Source organism: Falco peregrinus, chromosome 10 (assembly GCF_023634155.1).
Source record: "Falco peregrinus isolate bFalPer1 chromosome 10, bFalPer1.pri, whole genome shotgun sequence".
Classification (NCBI taxonomy): Eukaryota; Metazoa; Chordata; class Aves; order Falconiformes; family Falconidae; genus Falco; species Falco peregrinus.
Window position 1 is genome coordinate 9,510,485 of NC_073730.1, and position 16,906 is coordinate 9,527,390.

Genomic DNA, 16,906 nt, shown 5'->3' on the forward strand with positions numbered 1-16,906 from the left:
AATCAAGTATGGATAAATTATTCACTAAGGCTTTCTGAATGGCTTAGCTCCATGCTTCATTATTTCACGCCCTGTTTAATCTCTGCTGTTTCTGTTTCTGAGTGTTTAGAATGGGCTTAGCAGTAGCAAGTTCAGCTTATACCAGTATTTTTCATCAGACTGCATTCTGTCAACAAATAGTTTCCATCCAAAATAAGCTAGTGTTATGGTGTGGTGAGTTATTACTATATAAAATAATTAATTTTAAAGACCACTCCTTGTGCATGAGTTCAGCTTCCCTTAGACTTGCAGTAAAATGGTGAACAACTCCCATTTCAGTTGGCCAAATTCTGATTTGTGGTATTATAGCTCACATTTATTCTGTAGTGCGTTTGATTTGTTTAAGAACTAGAAATTAAATACCGCTGTAAGGCAGAAAACACGTGGGGCCGTTAATTAGACCCATCAGTGAACTTCTAAGTGTTGGCTATTTGCTGCTGCATGTGGTTTTTCTTACGTCTTTTTGTAATGTCAGCTGACTGAGGTTAGAAGGTGAAAAAATTTCAAAGGTTCACTTTGTTAGGAAATGGTTGCTCTCCAGCTCATCTGGAATATTTCTGAAATTGAAGACCTCAGGAAAACAAATTTTAGACACATGCGCCTTTTGCAGTTTATACTGTAATGACCCCTAAACAGCACAGATGTGTTTCTTAAAATTTAAAAAAAAAAAAGTTAGCTGTTGAAACAAAGCAATGAATTGGAGTTGTGAGTCTGAGCAGAGCTCAAGAGCAGGGAGGCACATGTTCCTCATCAGCTCAGGTCTTCTTAAAGCCATGTGAAGCAGCCTGGCGTGTGTTAGGAAGCTGAGGTGCAGACATGGAGAAGCACTTTCTGATTTTGGTGGGGCAAGAGAAGAACATAAGTCTTAGGTTCTTAGGAAGAGCCCTGTGAGCTGGGGGTGGCAAACAAAGGAGAAACCCACACAGAGGTGTCCCTCTGAATCCACCATTGTCTTGTTTTTTGTGACCCACTGCTTCATTATCCTGGGGTGGCCAGCTCGTCTTGAGATTCAGGTGTCAGCTCTCTGGAGCAGGGATTTTTGCTTTAGGAAGCGCTTTGCATTGTACCTCACCAAGAATTTTTGCCTTTACCAGCTCTTCTGTAGCGCTTTAACACAAAATTGAGTTCCTTAATTAGGTGTTCAGAAGGTTGGTAACTTGATAATTCAAATCAGTACTGTGCTGTGGAAGCAAATACATGGTAATGAGGTAGTCAAGTATTTTCCTTCAAGGGTGAACTAATCAACTGTCAAGCTCGGAATGCTTTTTCTTTCCTTCCATCACTTACATTAGTAGTCAAATAAAATCTCAACTAGCATTGTGTATTGCCTGCAAGTGGCTCCTGCAGTTGCAGGGTGTTGGCTTGCTTCTGTACTTGGAAATGTGGAGTAACTCCACTAACATAAATAACTCCTGTAGCATGCAAATAATGGAGGTTTAAATACATTTGAATGCAGATTTCTACTGCTTGATTTCTGTCCCAGGTCATGCAGCACCCAACAGAAGGTGGTCAGGTTCTGAGCCTTTTCAGCAACATCAAAGAGGCTGCAGTGAAGGTAGCAGAAATCTGGATCTTCTCCTTGTCAAGTCAGCCGATTGACCATGAAGACAGCACTATGCAGGCCAGCCAGAAAATCAAGTCTACAGGTAAGAGTAGGACCACATACTCTGAGGACCAGTGTCTTCTGAACTTGCTGGAGTTAAACACCATCTGGGCTTAGATGCTTACTGGGACTGCTGTGTCTGTAACTGATTGATGCAAAGATAACTCACTTCGCAAACCTGTTGCTATGTGAGCGCGGAGTGTGACAGGAGTGGGGGTTTGAATTGTCAAAGCTTCTCCTGCATATCACACTGGGGCTGAGCCATCCAGCAAGGGTTAGCTGTGTTCTCACCAACACTCTTCCAGCATTACTGGTAGGTGTGTTGAGAACCTGTAACTTCTCGCCTGGCTAACAGTGGTGTATTCAGGAGATTCATGATTAAGCTACTCTTCGAACTTCCTTTTCCTTTCAGTATTCTACAATAAATCATGTTAGCTTAGATGAGACCTGCAACGTGTTTTGCTGTGGACTTTAGCCTGTTTAATGAGTGTAAATCCATGCTGTGCACTGTATAGGGAAGTCATTGGGTTTCTACTTGTGACAATCTTTTTATGTGGTACCAGCCCTTTGCTCGCTGCTAGAAGAGTGACCAGTTGAAGGTAGTGCATGCAAATGCTTTGTTGTTGCCTAAGGCCAGGCAGCTCACCTGAAGTGTCATTTCAGTACAGGATCCAGACTCTCCTGGCATGTCTTACTTGTTCCTTTAAGCCAGTTACGCCCGTGTTAGGAGGAAACTTCCCCTGTGGAGAAACCTCTCTACTTGCTGCTGCCTAACAGGTGGTTCTTTCCAGGGTAAAAGGGGGTGGTGTTTCAAGGACCCTTATCTGTGTGCTGGTCCTTCCTTCCTATTAGATGTGTTTCTCCTTGTTCCTTACCTCCAGGTGGTTCCCATCTCACTGGTCTAGCACAGGTAGAAAATAAACTAGCAGGCGTCTCCCTGTGTGCCTCCTTTCTTGATTTGCGACCGTTAGTTGGCCTTCTCTGCTCCTGAGATGTGACTGTCCCCTCACCTTAAAGGAGTTTCACGGGATCTCTCCCCTCTTTCCTTCCCTTTCAGACAACTATTCCGAGGAAGAGTACGAGAGCTTCTCTTCTGAGCAGGAGGCCAGTGATGATGCCGTACAGGGCCAGGTACTGTTTAGGGCATGGCTTCTCACTGTGAGAGCTTCAGCAGAGTGTGTACACTCTCAGCTCGTGCTTGAAACTAAAAGCCTATTTCTTTAGCTAAACTATGACAGTGCGAGACTGTCACCAAGTGTTTAGCTGTGGCAGGAAGGCCTGCAGAGTAACCCATTTCTTCCATCATGCTGTGATTTATCTGTTCATGTGTTTGGACTTGAGCTCCCTTTAAACACGAAAACATTAGCATCCTTGTGTAATGGTCAAGGCTTCTGTAATGCTGATTGGATTCAAAGAGCCCAACTAGATCCCCAGCTGTAGTTAATTGGCCAGTGGGGTCTGACAGTCTTTAGTCTTTAATACCTTCTACAAAACAGGTCCTTACAGAGAACCCCCTGGGTAGATGTGAGATGCTTTTGAGTTTGGGTCTTATTTGCCTTCAGACTCTGGCATCACCTGCCTTCCATCTCTGGAAGTGTACTGAGAGAGGAACCCACTGAAATGTGGGGCTGTGATTATCCTGCTGCCTTGAATGCAAAACTAGGGCTGTTTTGCTTCTCCAGGCTGTTATTCCTGACCCTCTGCAGACATGGTTCGCTTCCTTTTCCCTCTGCCATCGTAACTGCAGTTAAGGCAAATGCTGAATGCCTGGAAGACAGAGCAGCAGGTTCATCTTCACAGAGGGAAAATTTTTAGCACTTAAATGCTCATGTGTCCCTGAATCACAAAAGGTAACACAGGAATCCTCTTTCTGTTCAGGATTTGGATGATGATGAGTACGAGCTGGGGAAGCCCAAGAAGCAGCGGAGATCGATAGTAAGAACGACGTCCATAACCAGGGTCGGTGGAAATTAGTTTTACTAACACTGATGGGGTCTGGCCAAGATACACAGTGCATGTGGCTTATGGGAGCAGCAGTACCAGCCATGCTGGCCCAGCAGAGAGCATGGGGGCATGGTCACAGTGTGTGAAGAGCTAGAAAAAAGCAGCCAGTTCAGGGAGTAGGGCAGTCCAAGGTGTATGTATGTGCTGTCCTGAGTGTCCTTTGGCTGCAAGGTTAAGGAGCTCCAAAAAATCACGTAAGTGTATGAAATTCCACCCCCCCCAAAGAAGCCAGTGCAGGATCCATGCTCATGTAAGTCCTGAAAGTAGCTTTCAGTGAAGGGAATCTCTTCTGCTTGTGCTCTGCATGGGAGAGGCCAGTGGGAGGTTTCAAAATGAAGTAGTTGAGTCAGGGGCTAGAGCCTGTCAGATAAACCTGAGGTGGTATTTGTGGTGCTGAGGCAGAAGAAGTAGCTGCATGTTGAAAGCTTTGGCAAGTTGCATGCAGCTATTCACCCTCTACAGCAAGCATGCATATGCTTGCAAAGCTGCGCTTCTCTGTGGAGCAGTGACTTGTGCTTGACCATGCCAAAATTCTGCTCACACAGGTGTGCATGTCTGTGATGACAGTAATTCAGAATCAACAGGATGGGGCTAGGTTTCTTTTTGGACTTAGGAGTAAGTTTGGAGATTGTTGTGCCTTCTTGTGAGGCTATTTCTGAAATCCATGTTTTGATAAGGTGTGAAATAACCCCTGTTTTGACCTGAATCTGGTATTAAAAAGATCCTGTCTGTGAGACCAGGAGCATGCTAGTTCATATCCTTGGTGTCCTTCGTGTTGTTTTCAAGAGTCAGTGACCAGCTAGGACAAAACACGCCACTTGGTTATTAAGCAGGCAACTTCCTCATAATAATAATGTCTGTCTAGCCCCGACCTCTGAAGTGACAGTGAATTTCCAGTGTGCAGGGCTGGCCCAAAACTGGGTTTGGTGCTGCCAATTAAGTTAACATCAGTCCAGCTCCAAACTAGGCCTCCCTGTCTGCCAACTGTCAAACCATTCAGGCCAGCAGACACCTCTGGCCATGGCACCTTAGCTACTGTGTGCTGTGTGTCCTCCCTCCACAGACTGCCGTGCTGGTCTGTGTGATGGACGGTTGTGCTTGGCCTCCTGAGACAGAGGACGACTCTCGGAGCATCTCAGCCTCACACGTGTGTTGGGGACAGAAATAGGGCAGTCTTGTTTGAGGCCTGGTGGATTTATTTCACCTAAACTTCAGCTGTCTAGAAGGTGGCTGCAGCTTGCAGGATTTGAGTTCAGAGGTAAAGGGCTAGGTTTGGAGGTGTGGGACGGCATGAAGTGTCTGAGGTCAGAGTGGGAGCAGGCAGTTGGATTTGTAAGAAGAGCTCAGAGGAGGTACAGGAGAGCCAGCGAATGAGCAACTTTGCTAAAGAGTGGCCTGGTGCCAGCTGTTTTCTCCTCCCTTTCCTCCTGACACAGAGGTGCCACCTCAAATGCTGTGTACCAGTGCTCACACCAGGGCCCTTCTCATCTTCCTTTTCTTCAGGGTGTGCATACTTAGTTTGGTCAGAGAGACAGAGAAGAGCTGGGCAGCTGGTGGCAAATCTCAGCTGTTTGGTCCTGCAAGAGAGGGAGCTCGCTCGCTCATGGGGGCAAGTAAACACAAGGGGAGTGCAGCAGTTTGGTTTGTGTTGCTTTGCACTTGGTGCCTGCTGTGTCCAGGATCTGGGGGTAACAGACTCAGAAAGCATTTTTCTGATAAGCAAGTACTAAGGACAGGCCCCACAACTTTTCTGCGGTGCTGCTAGTCAAATAAATAAGCCTGCGAGGATGAACTGCAGGCTGCTGGAAAACACAGTGCTTGGTTGGTAGAAAACATATTTGAGCTTTGGGTCAGTGGGTAGATGCCTGTGTTGGCTCACCCATGTTAAGAATCAGAAAAATTGACTCCCAGATATTTTGCCAGAAATATCAAACAGGGTACAGGAGATGATCTGGCAGATAAAATAATTTGCTATCCACTGTGTGTCCAAACAAGAGCAGTGTGCCATCAGTCAGGGCCAGAAGGTTTGTATTTCTTGGTGGAATGGGACGTAGCTTATTGTTATGCAGAAAAGGAAGTATCACAGGTGTGGAAAAGCTGATTTCAACATAAGAATAGCAGTGGCTTGGTTTGTGATGCCAGGAGTTGTTTGACTTGAAGCGGCAGCTAGAGCACCAGTGTCAGATGTGTCTGGGGTTCTTGTAGACCGGGAGAAAACAGTTCACTTAATGCTTTACTTACGTGAAAGTGTCTTTGACTTGCAGCAACAAAACTTCAAACAGAAGGTTGTGGCATTACTGAAGAGGTTTAAAGTGTCTGACGAGGTACGTAATTAGTTCTGTAAGCCTTCCTGTCCTGTGTGTTGCCCTCTGCTTGGTGCATCTTGCCTTAGTCTTCAGGAACACTCCTCTGTTTGTCCCTAGTTCCCTTCGTTTTGTTTTCAAGTCTGCGGTAGATGTGACCTTTCCTTGCACCCTGGCCTTGCATGGAGGCTTGAGGGCCAACTTTAAAATGTCATCAAACATTTTCTACATCGAGTTTTATCAAAAGCAGATTTTGGCAATCACGTGTGTACCCAATTAGTTTTGCAGACTGCTTTGAAATTATCTTTGACCCTTTCAAAGGCAAGTAGTCTACAGTGTATGTTGCTTGTGAAGTTAAATCCCAGCCTGTTTGATCATCTTGCTAGAACAGCCAGGCGAGACATGAAAAACTTGGATAGGGAAACACAGATCCACAGGAGAGTCAGTTGTCTGGTCAGAGCTGAGAATGAAAGAGATCCAGAACCCATGAAATCTGTGTAACGTCACCTGTCTAGTATAGAAACAGTTAAGATCTCAATTGGCTGTACGGCTGTGTACTGATTTTGTGGCTTGTGGGAAGGAGTAGCTCCTCATGCTTCCTTACGCTTCCAAACAGCCCTGTTAGCTTTGCTGTTCTTCCCAAGTTAGCTCAGCAGAGTCAGCACCCATAGCTGAGGTCTCAGCCAGCTGAGCTGCTGCTTCTCTGCGGCTGCCACTCGAAAAGCAAGCTCAGAACTGTGCCCAGCTGCCTGCTTACTCTGGTGTATATGTGAAGCAGCCCACGAAGTTTTGTGTGAGAATCTCTTCTCTTCAGCTTTCCATATGGGTGGCAGCTGATCCTTGTCCGGGCTTCAGGCGCCTCCTGTGGACACTGTTGTCATTTCTGCCGGCTTGGGTACCAAATCGGGGGAGCGTGGCAACTTTGTCCTTTTAAAAACTTTGGGCCTTTTAAAAGCTTTGTTTATAGAATGGGGTTGAATAATAGACATAATCTATGGCTTTTTTGGGTATGCTTCTTAGTCCAGTTAGGTAACTCCTACTTAACCAGGCACTGAGAAGCTTGACCCAAAACAAGCACTTCTTATATACATACTCCAGTGTTTCTGTTGGATATAGTATCCTTGCACCAGGAACACAATCTCCCTCACAAGCTGGTGTACTGCAGTCCTCTGGGGAGCCGGGGTGGCATGGGATCACTCTGGCTCCTAGCAGAGTCAGCGATACCCGCTTTTGTCCTCTGTGTAGGTTCTGGATTCAGAGCAGGACCCGGCAGAGCATGTTCCAGAGGTTGAGGAGGATTTGGACCTTCTGTATGACACACTGGATATAGAGAACCCTAGTGACAGCGGGCCAGAAATGGAGGATGATGACAGCGTCTTGAGCACTCCAAAGCCAAAGTTAAAGTAAGTGTGGAGTGGCTGATGCTGGGCTGGAGAGAGACCATGCGCAGTGTTAGCACAAGTTAGACGTTTCTATTCACACCCCTCCATCCTTCCCCCCACCTCTTTGACCCGGTGTCAGAGCCCAAGTGTGTGTTGTTACTACGTGGATGACTGCTTGTGAGCTGGGGAGGGGGTGTGTAGGTGGTGTCTGACTTCCCTTTGGTGTCTTTTTTCCCTTGTTCCCTTTGCAGATGTTCTGCCTGCCCTGCCACCTGAGCACAGGGGCAGGAGTTGCTGCCAGGCAGGCAATAGTTAAACTGTGTACACAGGTGTTTTGAAGAGGTGGTAGGAACAGCTGAGAAATCTAAGGCAGAAGGAGATGGGGTTGGAAGCTGCAGAAGCAGAGACAGGGATGGACAAGGCAGGCTGTTCTTTCTGGAAAAGCTGATAAGAGAATGTGTGGAAAGAGAGTCTTTGCAGGGATTAAGGAAGCAGAACCGTGGGAAACAAAGGAGTTCCTCAGGGGAAACAAGGGGGCTGGATGCAGCACATGTAGATACACGCAAGCCTGTTCTCAACCAGCTTTTGTGGGCACTGACGTATAGGCAATCGCAGCACTGCGGAGCTGAGCCGAGGATCACTGTCTCAGGGTCTCAAAACAGATGCAGAACCCTGAGTAAAGAGAGCTGTGTCGTGTCCCTGCCAAATAAAGACTGAAAACATGAGACTGTTTGAGCTGCTGGCATGTAATTGCATGCTCAGGCCTTCAGTGTTGTGATGGCTCTGAAACAAGCAAAGCCTGCTACTGCAGTTGGTCAGTACAGGATCTGCTAAATGCCAGCTAATTACCAGGTGTCATAATACCCTAATTAATGTGGAATAACCTAGTTGGACCAAGAATAGATTCTGAGTCTGGAGTGACTTGTTCCCTATCAGTGAGCCAGCAGATGTCAAGGATGAACTGCAACAGCAGTGGTAAGTGATGGGGCTGGTGGCTTATAAAGGCATTTGGAGCTTGACCCAGTATATTGCTAGTTGGTAGCCCTTACCTTGAAGGGATTTGAAAGTAGATGTGTTGTGGTGAGCAGCTGCTTTGAATGAAGCAAGCCAAAATGTGGTACTGTATGCACAGAGAGCTCATGCCCTGTTCCCTGGAGCCGGCAAGCTAACTGTTCTGGGATATGTCATTGCTGGAGTAAGAACCTATTGCTGGAGTAAGTGTCTGGTCCTGGGGAGACACTTTGTGGTTTGCTGCGTCCAGTTCTCGTGTTTGTATCTTGCAGGTTTTTCCTGCAACAACAACAAAAAATAAATCAGTTCCTTAAATTGTAATTGAGCCTTGTAGCGTAATGTGATGAGCTGCCTTTTTATGTGGAAGCGCAATCTGATATTATGCGCTACCTTATCTTGTTGAGCAGATGTGTAATTGGATCCTAGGGCTGGCAGCCAAATCCAGATGCAAGCTGGAAATAAAATGCATATTAACACCAAGAGTCACTTTACCCACAGAGGCAGAGTATCCGTGGAGGGCAGTAACTCTGCTTGCTGTATTTCAGTCAAGAGCTAGACCCTGTCTGGAATGGCATGTAGTTCAGTCAGCATTTGCAAAGCTGAAACAAGAATTGCAGTGTGAAACTTTACACCTGGTGCTTGGGGTGGTGAGTACACAACTGCTTGTGTGGGTTGAATGTGCATTCTGTTCTGCTGTGGGAAAATGCTGCAGCCACGTGCCAACCCTGGATTTTATGGAAACAAGAGTCTCTGTTTGGTGTGTAGTGTGAGAGCATGCAAGCATTCCTAGTAAGAACTTTATAAATATGGTCTGCTGCGTGACAAGTGACATGTTGGATCCATTAGATTAGAGGTCGGTCAGTCAGTCAGTGTCAGGGCTACACAGAGGTCCCTGGAATTTTTGGCTTTTCTTGCTGTCTTGGACACCTCCCCACTCCTTTCAAAAGTGGCCTATAAATTTTACTGGCACCATTGGGGAGCAGTAAGGCGCCCTGGGAACAGTCATGTTGCTTTGGTGTGAATGTGGTGGACTTCCTCTGTTAGTGTTTTTGATAGTAAGAAACCGGTTTTGCTTTCCTTATTCAGACCTTATTTTGAAGGACTGTCACACTCCAGCTCTCAGACGGAAATTGGTAGCATCCACAGCATCAGGAGCCAGAGAGAGCCATCAAGCCCTGTAAGTCATGTTTCTAGAAGGTCATCTATCTGCAGGCAATATAGCAGACCTGCACCGTCTCTATTTGTATATCTAAATGAAAGCACCCTTTCTGATCTCCTCCAAAGAATTGAATGCAGAGATAGAAATTTTCTGCTATGAAAACATGTTTGTTGTGGTGTTGTGTGGAGGTTTTTTGGGGATGGGGGGGGCACTGGTGGTGTTTTGGGTTTTTCTAAAGCAAAAGGGAAAAGCATATTAAGGGAACATCTTTCAGTTATATATTGAATACTTGCTAATGGTACGACTAGCTCCAGTTTCCCGTATACTTGAAATGACTGCCAGGGTGGGAGATGTTGCCTGGGAATTTTAGGGCTCCTTGACACTGTTTGGGAAGAAGCTTACTGTTGTTGGGATACTTTCCATGGTGGCTGGGAGTGAACACTGAGGAGCAGCTCACCCCTTTTTCCATCCCCTCATGGATGGGCATATTAGGTGCATAGGATACCAGTCCGATTCCGGGGCGCTTCCTTGTCTCTACCGTGTGTTGTGCATCACCTACTGCTTTGTTTCATCCCACACTAATGCCTTGGGTCCTGGTGTGGGCAGGAAGCGCTCCTGGCCATCCTGCAGAGCTGTGCAATGTTTGAATGGAAAAGTGTGTCTTTCCAACAGCTTCATCCAGAGTGTGGCTGAAAACTGTGCTGGTGCCACAGCTGCTAATGACTTTTTTCCTCTCAAGCAGGTAGAAGTGCCTGAAAAGACAAAGAGTCTTGGAACCAAACATGCAGGCGACAGTATTTCTGACACTGTCTCTTATGTAAGTTGAAAGCACACTTGTTAATATTTCTCCTGACAGTTTGGGTGTCAACTTTGAACTGCATTCTGTGGCGTGTGTCTGTCCATCCATATAGTTGCACGTGCAACACAACTTATGTAGATAACATTAGATGCAGTGAAGGTGATGCGGAGCTCTCCTCCTGACCTTAGTTGTTGAAGGTTGTTGTCTTTCAGCCTTTCGAAACCAAAATGCTTTACATGGCCTTCTGGTTAAACAGCCTTTCTCTTGGTTTGGGGAAGGCTGGCCCGAAGTATGCTGCTGAGCATGTGTACAGTCCTGGAAGGTATTCTCCATCTTATCAGACGGAAGTATTACTTCAAGTCGAATTGGCAGAAATCAAGCTGGTCCTGGGTTGCTTGCTCTACTGGGGCCGTGCTGTTTGTAACATTTCTCCCATGACTTTCTCTCTCCACTAGTTCATTTGGGTAAGCTGAATTAATCTGCATTGCATGGAGGTGGCATGTCCCTGGCTTCGAGCTGGGAGAGTACCGGTTCCAAACAGTGTATCTGAGCACCTTTCCTACCTCCAGCTCCCTTGGGAGGGAGCCCCAGATAGCCAGTATTGGCTTCTGCCTTCTGGCAGCGGGTAGCGTGTTGAAGAGGCAGGTTGAATGTGCCCCAGCCAGAGCTAAGCTGGGGTGCCTCCTGCCAGCTCTTGTGGTAGTGAGACAGAGGCAAGGGTTTGTTCCTGATCACTCAGTTCTTTGTGTTTTTACAGGAATCTAACCAGCAAGCTGAGGTCCAGGAAGCTGAACTTCCCACACCAGATGTGTTTGTTGAGAAGCTCCCACCCAGCGGGAAGATCACTAAGACAGAGTCCCTCATTATCCCGTCCACCAGGTACGGCGGTGACACAGCATTGCGCCTGCTGCAGGGCTTCTTGGGAAGTCTGGACAGCTTGTTAGCATTTGTTCTGGGTGGCCTTAAGCCATTGACTGCAAGGACACCATTGTTGCTTTCAGGCACTTAAGAGATGGGTCTTGAGCATTTGATAGATGAATGCTCAGAACCCTGAAGGGCAGCATTGCTCTGAGGCTGCTCTTGTCTCTTGTGCTGTACCCATTCCGTGTCCAAGGAGGTTTTTATAAAACTCTGGAGCTGCTTGCTCAAAGATACTGTTGCTATGTCAACATCTGATGCAGATTTTAGCCTTAAAGGTGGTTGTCAAGACTAACATGTCCTGTTAAACCTTCCCAGATAGAGTAGTGAACGTGGGCTTCAGCAACCCCACCACAGAGTTTCTCTGGTCATTTGCAAGAAAGTAGGTGTTCTTTTTGAACAGGTATTCCTGTGCTGCTTTTGGGTGTGTGACTGCAGTGCGTATGGCTGGATCCTATTATGCTGGTGTAGCCACAGCAGGGTGGTGGTGTGGGTCTTAGCATGGGCTGTGGAAGTCTGCCTGGGAGTGCTGGGAACATGCTGTGTAGCCGAGTCATGTGCTTTGCGCTATCAGAAGCAGAATTAGCAGGTCTCAAGCTAGCTCAGATCTACGTGCGTGATTCCTCAGTGCATCCACTCACATTGTTGAGTTTGCCAGACTTGGTGATCTGGGATTTGAGGGATGTATCTCACTCGGGTGTGAGGCAGCTCTGGAATGCAAGCACATTTCTCTAGCAGGTCTGAAGGGAAGCAGACGGGACGTCGGGGAAGGAGCACATCTCTGAAGGAGAGGCAGCCAGTGAGACCACAGAACGAGAGAGCGAACAGTCTGGACAATGAACGCTCTCCAGACACCCGACACCACTTACAGGTGTGAAAAAGCTTGCTGTCTCTGCTGCCACTCATAGTTTTTTCCTTTTCTCCAACTGTCTCCTGCAGTCTCTTTCCTTCTGGTCCAAGTGCTGTCCCTGCTGGAAAGGAGCTGGGCCCTGGGGCTTCAGGAGGGAGGGACTTTGTCTTGGCTGATACTGTACCTTCCATCCAATCTGCTGGGTTTTGGCAGCTTTTGCTTTGACAGCCCACCATGAACTGAAAACACTGGAATGGATTGGTTTGATGAGAGAAATGAATAGAAATGTGTTGAGGAATTACTTGTGTGAAATAAGGCAAATTAGTAGGGATTGCAAAAGGGCACTGACTTGCGCAGAGTGTATGTACCGTGCTTTTGTTAGCTGCTGGGCTCACTTAATTCCTTCCTTGAAGGAGATTGTGCCTGGCTTCTATGAACCCAAAATTCCTTGGGCAACTCTTAGTTGGTATGAAGTGATGTAAGTGAAAGTGCATGGCAGAAGGAGTAATGGCCAACAAAACCAAGCTAGCTTAATAGAGGAGCCGGCAGAATACTGCAGTATCAAAGAAGCTGACAAGTGTCAGTCCCAGCAGCCGGCGTGGCTTGCTGGTGTGCCTTTGCTGATGGGGTGACCAAGCACTGGCCAGCCATGCACAGCCGGCTCTCATGAATTGTGAGACCTGGAGCTGGTGGCGTGACGATTTGAGCTGACATCTGCTACTGTTCTCTCCTCTGTGTCTTTATTTCCAGATCCCCAGGAAAACAGTGTATGACCAACTAAATCACATCCTGGTTTCCGATGACCAGCTGCCAGAAAACATTATTCTTGTCAATACTTCTGACTGGCAAGGCCAGGTAAAGGCAGGAGACGTTACCTGAAGCACAGTTCTCCTTCACTGTTCCTCCTCAGGAATGGACAGGCCTTGAGCTCTACCACTAACCAAGTAGGTTCTGCTGCTTGGTTGGAAGAGCAGTGGTGGTGCGTGGGGGCTGGCAGCATACTGAGTGTTCGGTGCCTACAGATTGGATTTCGTTTGACCAGAGGAGATGCTGTGGATCTTGTAAAGCTTTGCCGCCTGTGTCTTTCCAGAGAGGTTTTTTTCTCTTCTACAAAATGCCATTCCTTCTGTTTAGCAGCACGCTGGGAATAGCTAGACCCTTGCATTGAAGAGCCTACTTCTCAACTGTGGTAGACTGGGACAAAGGAAGTAGGGAGGACTGACCTGTGGTTTAGGCTGAGATTTCTAGGCACAGGTGGTGAACACAGGAGAACATATTTCAGGTCAGTTCTGTTGTCTTGCAGACACACTTGTGATTCCTGACTGCAGGTATGTCAGCCCATCTGTTCTGAGTGAGGGCTGTGTTAAGAAGAACCCTGAGCAGTGCTTTCTTATGCTGGCAACATGGGGTGGTTTGTTATGGCTTGGAAAAAATGTTGTTCACTTTGGAACCTTGGTCTGAGAAAGCAGCAAAGTACGTGTGGAAGAGGACCAATAAATTTGTACTGGGTGACTGTTGCCTGTAGAACTTGTGCCAGGCTCATGGAGCTACATTGTCTGGTTTGGCTTTCTGCTTCTGGAAGAACTAGGGTCTTGATATCTGAGAGCGCAAAAATACCAGCTGGTTCTGGTTTCTCTTTACTTGAAGATGAAAAAAATGCCTTCTAGAGATGGACAGAAAGCATTGTAGGTCATCTTCCAGTAGTTTTAGCAGCTTGTGCCTGCAGTATCAGAGGACATGAAGCGTTGGCTGGGATGTATAGATTAGCGGTGCAGAACTTGAAAGTGTCCACCTGTACCTGGGGTGTTCTGTTCACTCATTTCTTGTTAGCTGCATGGAGGGGAAACAGTCTCTTATGAGGAACATGTGTGTTGGTAGCACCCTTCCCTTTTTCAGAGCTTGAGGGTTGGTAGAACACTGCGTTTTAAGTCCTGAAATCAGAGAGAAATGCAATTGCAGTTCCAGAAGCTGGCAAGTAGACAGCATTTGTTCTTACACCCGGTGTTGTCTGCTAGGTGAGTGGCCTGCTGCTGCCCTGCTTTCTGCGGCCATAAACCCCCTACTGTTCTAGAGTTGTCAGCATGTTTTGGATATAGTGTTGGTGTGTGTTGCAAAGGTGCAACATTTCCATTTTTCTAGGGGAGAGCTTTCCTTTGGCTGATGCACAAGGATGAGGTATTTGAGAATTAGCAGTATCACTTACAAATTGCATATGGGGAGAGTGCCTATGCTTGGGTGTGAGAATACCTAGGAGGCTGGGGGAGGAAGATTTTCTTCTTATGACAAACTGTACCAAAAAAAGGACTATAAAATGTTCTATTCTCTCCTCAGTACCTATCAGATGTCTTGCAAAAGCATACCTTGCCAGTGGTCTGCACATGCTCCTCAGCTGATATTCAGGCAGCTTTCAGCACTATTGTCTCCAGGATACAGAGATAGTAAGTTCTCGCCTTGCTTGTGTTGTTTGTTGAGTCTCAGCTCTAAAAGCCTCTAAACTCCTGTGCCCCAGTGCCCAGGGAGTTTTCCATCCAATAGCTGAGAAATACTTCTCGCTTCCAATACTTCTCCCCAATGTACTCTCCTGAAGTCAGAGTTGTGTGGCTCTTCAGCACTCGCCAGCCCTGCAGAGTTGTTGCTGTTCTGCCGTGTGTTGTGGTACAAGTCTCCTTTCATCGACAAGAGTGATTTTAAAAGATTGTGCTTTGGAGGCTACCTCATAAGTCAGATCTAATAACCAGTAAAACATACGAAGCTAATAGGCAAGTTTTTGGTGCGTACACCCACCCCCCCACCCCCCCCCACCCCCCCCTGATTAATTCCTCAGGGCATTCCCTAGATACCTGCTGAGGGCCGTGTGTACCCAAGTATGTTCTCTGACACAGCAGTTAGTTGCAATAGGTACATCCTAATCCAGAGAGTTGATTCCAGCCCTTTAGATTATCAAAATGTGTGAAACAAGGACCAAGGAGACCAATTTAGAAAGTACTGAACAATGTTGCATTCTATTAATAATGTTTCAAGCTGCTGCTAATTATTGTGATGTTGCCTCGTGTGTTGAACAAGCTCTCTTCTGCTGTGGTTGTTGTTATCCAAGTGGGTTTTCTTAACTTATTCTGAAATACCTGGTTGGAAGCACAGTTACGAATGTTTCCTCTTTTTCTGTTTAGCTGTAACTGCAATTCACAGCCTCCAAACCCAATTAAAATCGCAGTGGCTGGAGCCCAGAATTACCTCAGCGCTGTATTGAGGCTCTTTGTAGAGCAGCTGTCTCACAAAACCCCAGACTGGCTCGGCTACATGAGATTTTTGATCATCCCTCTAGGTAAATAAGGAACTATTTTTCTTCATAGAAAGATGAATGGATTAAACGTGATGTGTTCCCTCAGGAGCAGCCTTCCTGAAAGCTTCGGCTAGGTATATGGCTGTTAAATGAGGCAAATGTCATGCTGTTAGAGTGTTGTGTAATGCTTGTGTTACTGCTCTTGCGTGAGTGAATTTCATCTTTACGTTCCTGATGCCAGAGTCTGCTTGTAAACCTTTCATTTGAAGGAAGAGGTTGAGTACTTCCTCCCCACATGGGGCGGCTCTTATGTATCCTTTTATCACGGTACATTGAATACATAGAATAATGTTCTAGAAGCCTTTTCTCTGGCTGAAATCTTGAATTCATTGGGCACTGTGTTTCCCAAAGCAGTGACTGTTCTGGCCTCCCTGAGGCTGATACAAAAAATGTTTATGGAGGAGGGAGGGTTGAAAAAAAATTTTTAAAGGCTCTGAAACTGCTGAGAGTCCAAATTATTCAAATTACGTGTATCTTTTGACCTTTCCTCTGTGCTGTTCTTGGGTTTTTCCCTCAGTTTTCCAGCACTTTTTCTGCCCTTCCAGCAGCTCAACAAGCCTGCCTGGCTGGAAAGTTATCCAGCTTGGATCACTTGTGTTGAGTAGAGACAACTGATAATAATGTTAGGGATCTCGTAGTCAGAAATGTGAGGAATGTCGTAGCAGTGAGGCCTTGGGAAGCCAGCTGGTCACTGATGCTTGTGGGCAGGGGCATCTGGGCAACGTTGGTGTTCCAAGGGTGTGATGCCAGAAGCTGGTCTAGTTTGGAGGCTTGGATTGTGTGAACAGGGCACTTAAGTGGTGTAGGCAACCAAAAATTTGAAAAACACTTTTTCTCTGTATTTTTCTGGTCTTCTAGGTTTTGGGACCAGCTGATGGCAGTTGCTGTAGGGGTCAGAAGCTGCTGCCTGGCACCATGAACAGTAGGGGGTTAGGCTGTCAATTCAGCGGTGCGATTTGCAGAAGTCAAATGAAAAAGGCAGAGGAAGAGAGCTGGATCCTTCTGTAAGGGGGAGGCATTTTGTTTCCAAAGTGGTTGGCAGGAAGAGGAGAGAGTGCCCTTTAGGGGGTAAAAACAAAAAGAAATATTTCTGCAGGGTTAAATGCGCTTTGAATGAGAGCCTGTGTGACTGAGGACTTTGGTCCTCACATGCTGATTGTCTCTCAGCCTCAGAAGAGTTTTCTGTCCTGCAGTCTTTAATTGTCTGAAAATATTCTCTCTTTGAAAGTGCAACACAAGATTGAGCTAGTGTGGTTTTGGGTTGTTTTTTTAATCTTAAAACTTTCTTTTGTAATTAAAAATAAAAAGAAAGAACAAAGCACTTTGATAATGGACCTGGTTCAGAACTGTGAATGCTTTTCAAATGTACTTTAAATATAGAAACTTCTCTAACAGGGCCTTTCCCATAGAAGGCTGCAGTATTTCCTGATCAGATCAAGTGCTTATTTCTGGCCAGCTTTCTGGCAGTTCATTAAAGTGACCAAGGAGCAATCTCTCT

General features: G+C 46.4%; 1 protein-coding gene across 12 annotated transcripts in view; it reads left to right on the forward strand.

Moving 5' to 3' along the window:
- PACS2 (phosphofurin acidic cluster sorting protein 2) overlaps positions 1-16,906 on the forward strand; it is an 83,452-nt gene that overhangs the window by 37,836 nt on the left and 28,710 nt on the right. For 4 of the 12 annotated variants that reach the window (XM_055815199.1, XM_055815205.1, XM_055815209.1 and 1 more), the window contains 12 exons: positions 1,523-1,685; positions 2,700-2,773; positions 3,521-3,601; positions 5,911-5,970; positions 7,195-7,352; positions 9,429-9,519; positions 10,241-10,318; positions 11,058-11,179; positions 11,954-12,089; positions 12,819-12,923; positions 14,400-14,506; positions 15,236-15,390. In XM_055815199.1, coding sequence (XP_055671174.1) covers positions 1,523-1,685; positions 2,700-2,773; positions 3,521-3,601; positions 5,911-5,970; positions 7,195-7,352; positions 9,429-9,519; positions 10,241-10,318; positions 11,058-11,179; positions 11,954-12,089; positions 12,819-12,923; positions 14,400-14,506; positions 15,236-15,390 — 1,330 coding nt within the window. The remainder of the gene's footprint in view (positions 1-1,522; positions 1,686-2,699; positions 2,774-3,520; positions 3,602-5,910; positions 5,971-7,194; positions 7,353-9,428; positions 9,520-10,240; positions 10,319-11,057; positions 11,180-11,953; positions 12,090-12,818; positions 12,924-14,399; positions 14,507-15,235; positions 15,391-16,906) is intronic. The other 8 variants (XM_055815201.1, XM_055815206.1, XM_055815202.1 and 5 more) reach the window with 6 other exon arrangements.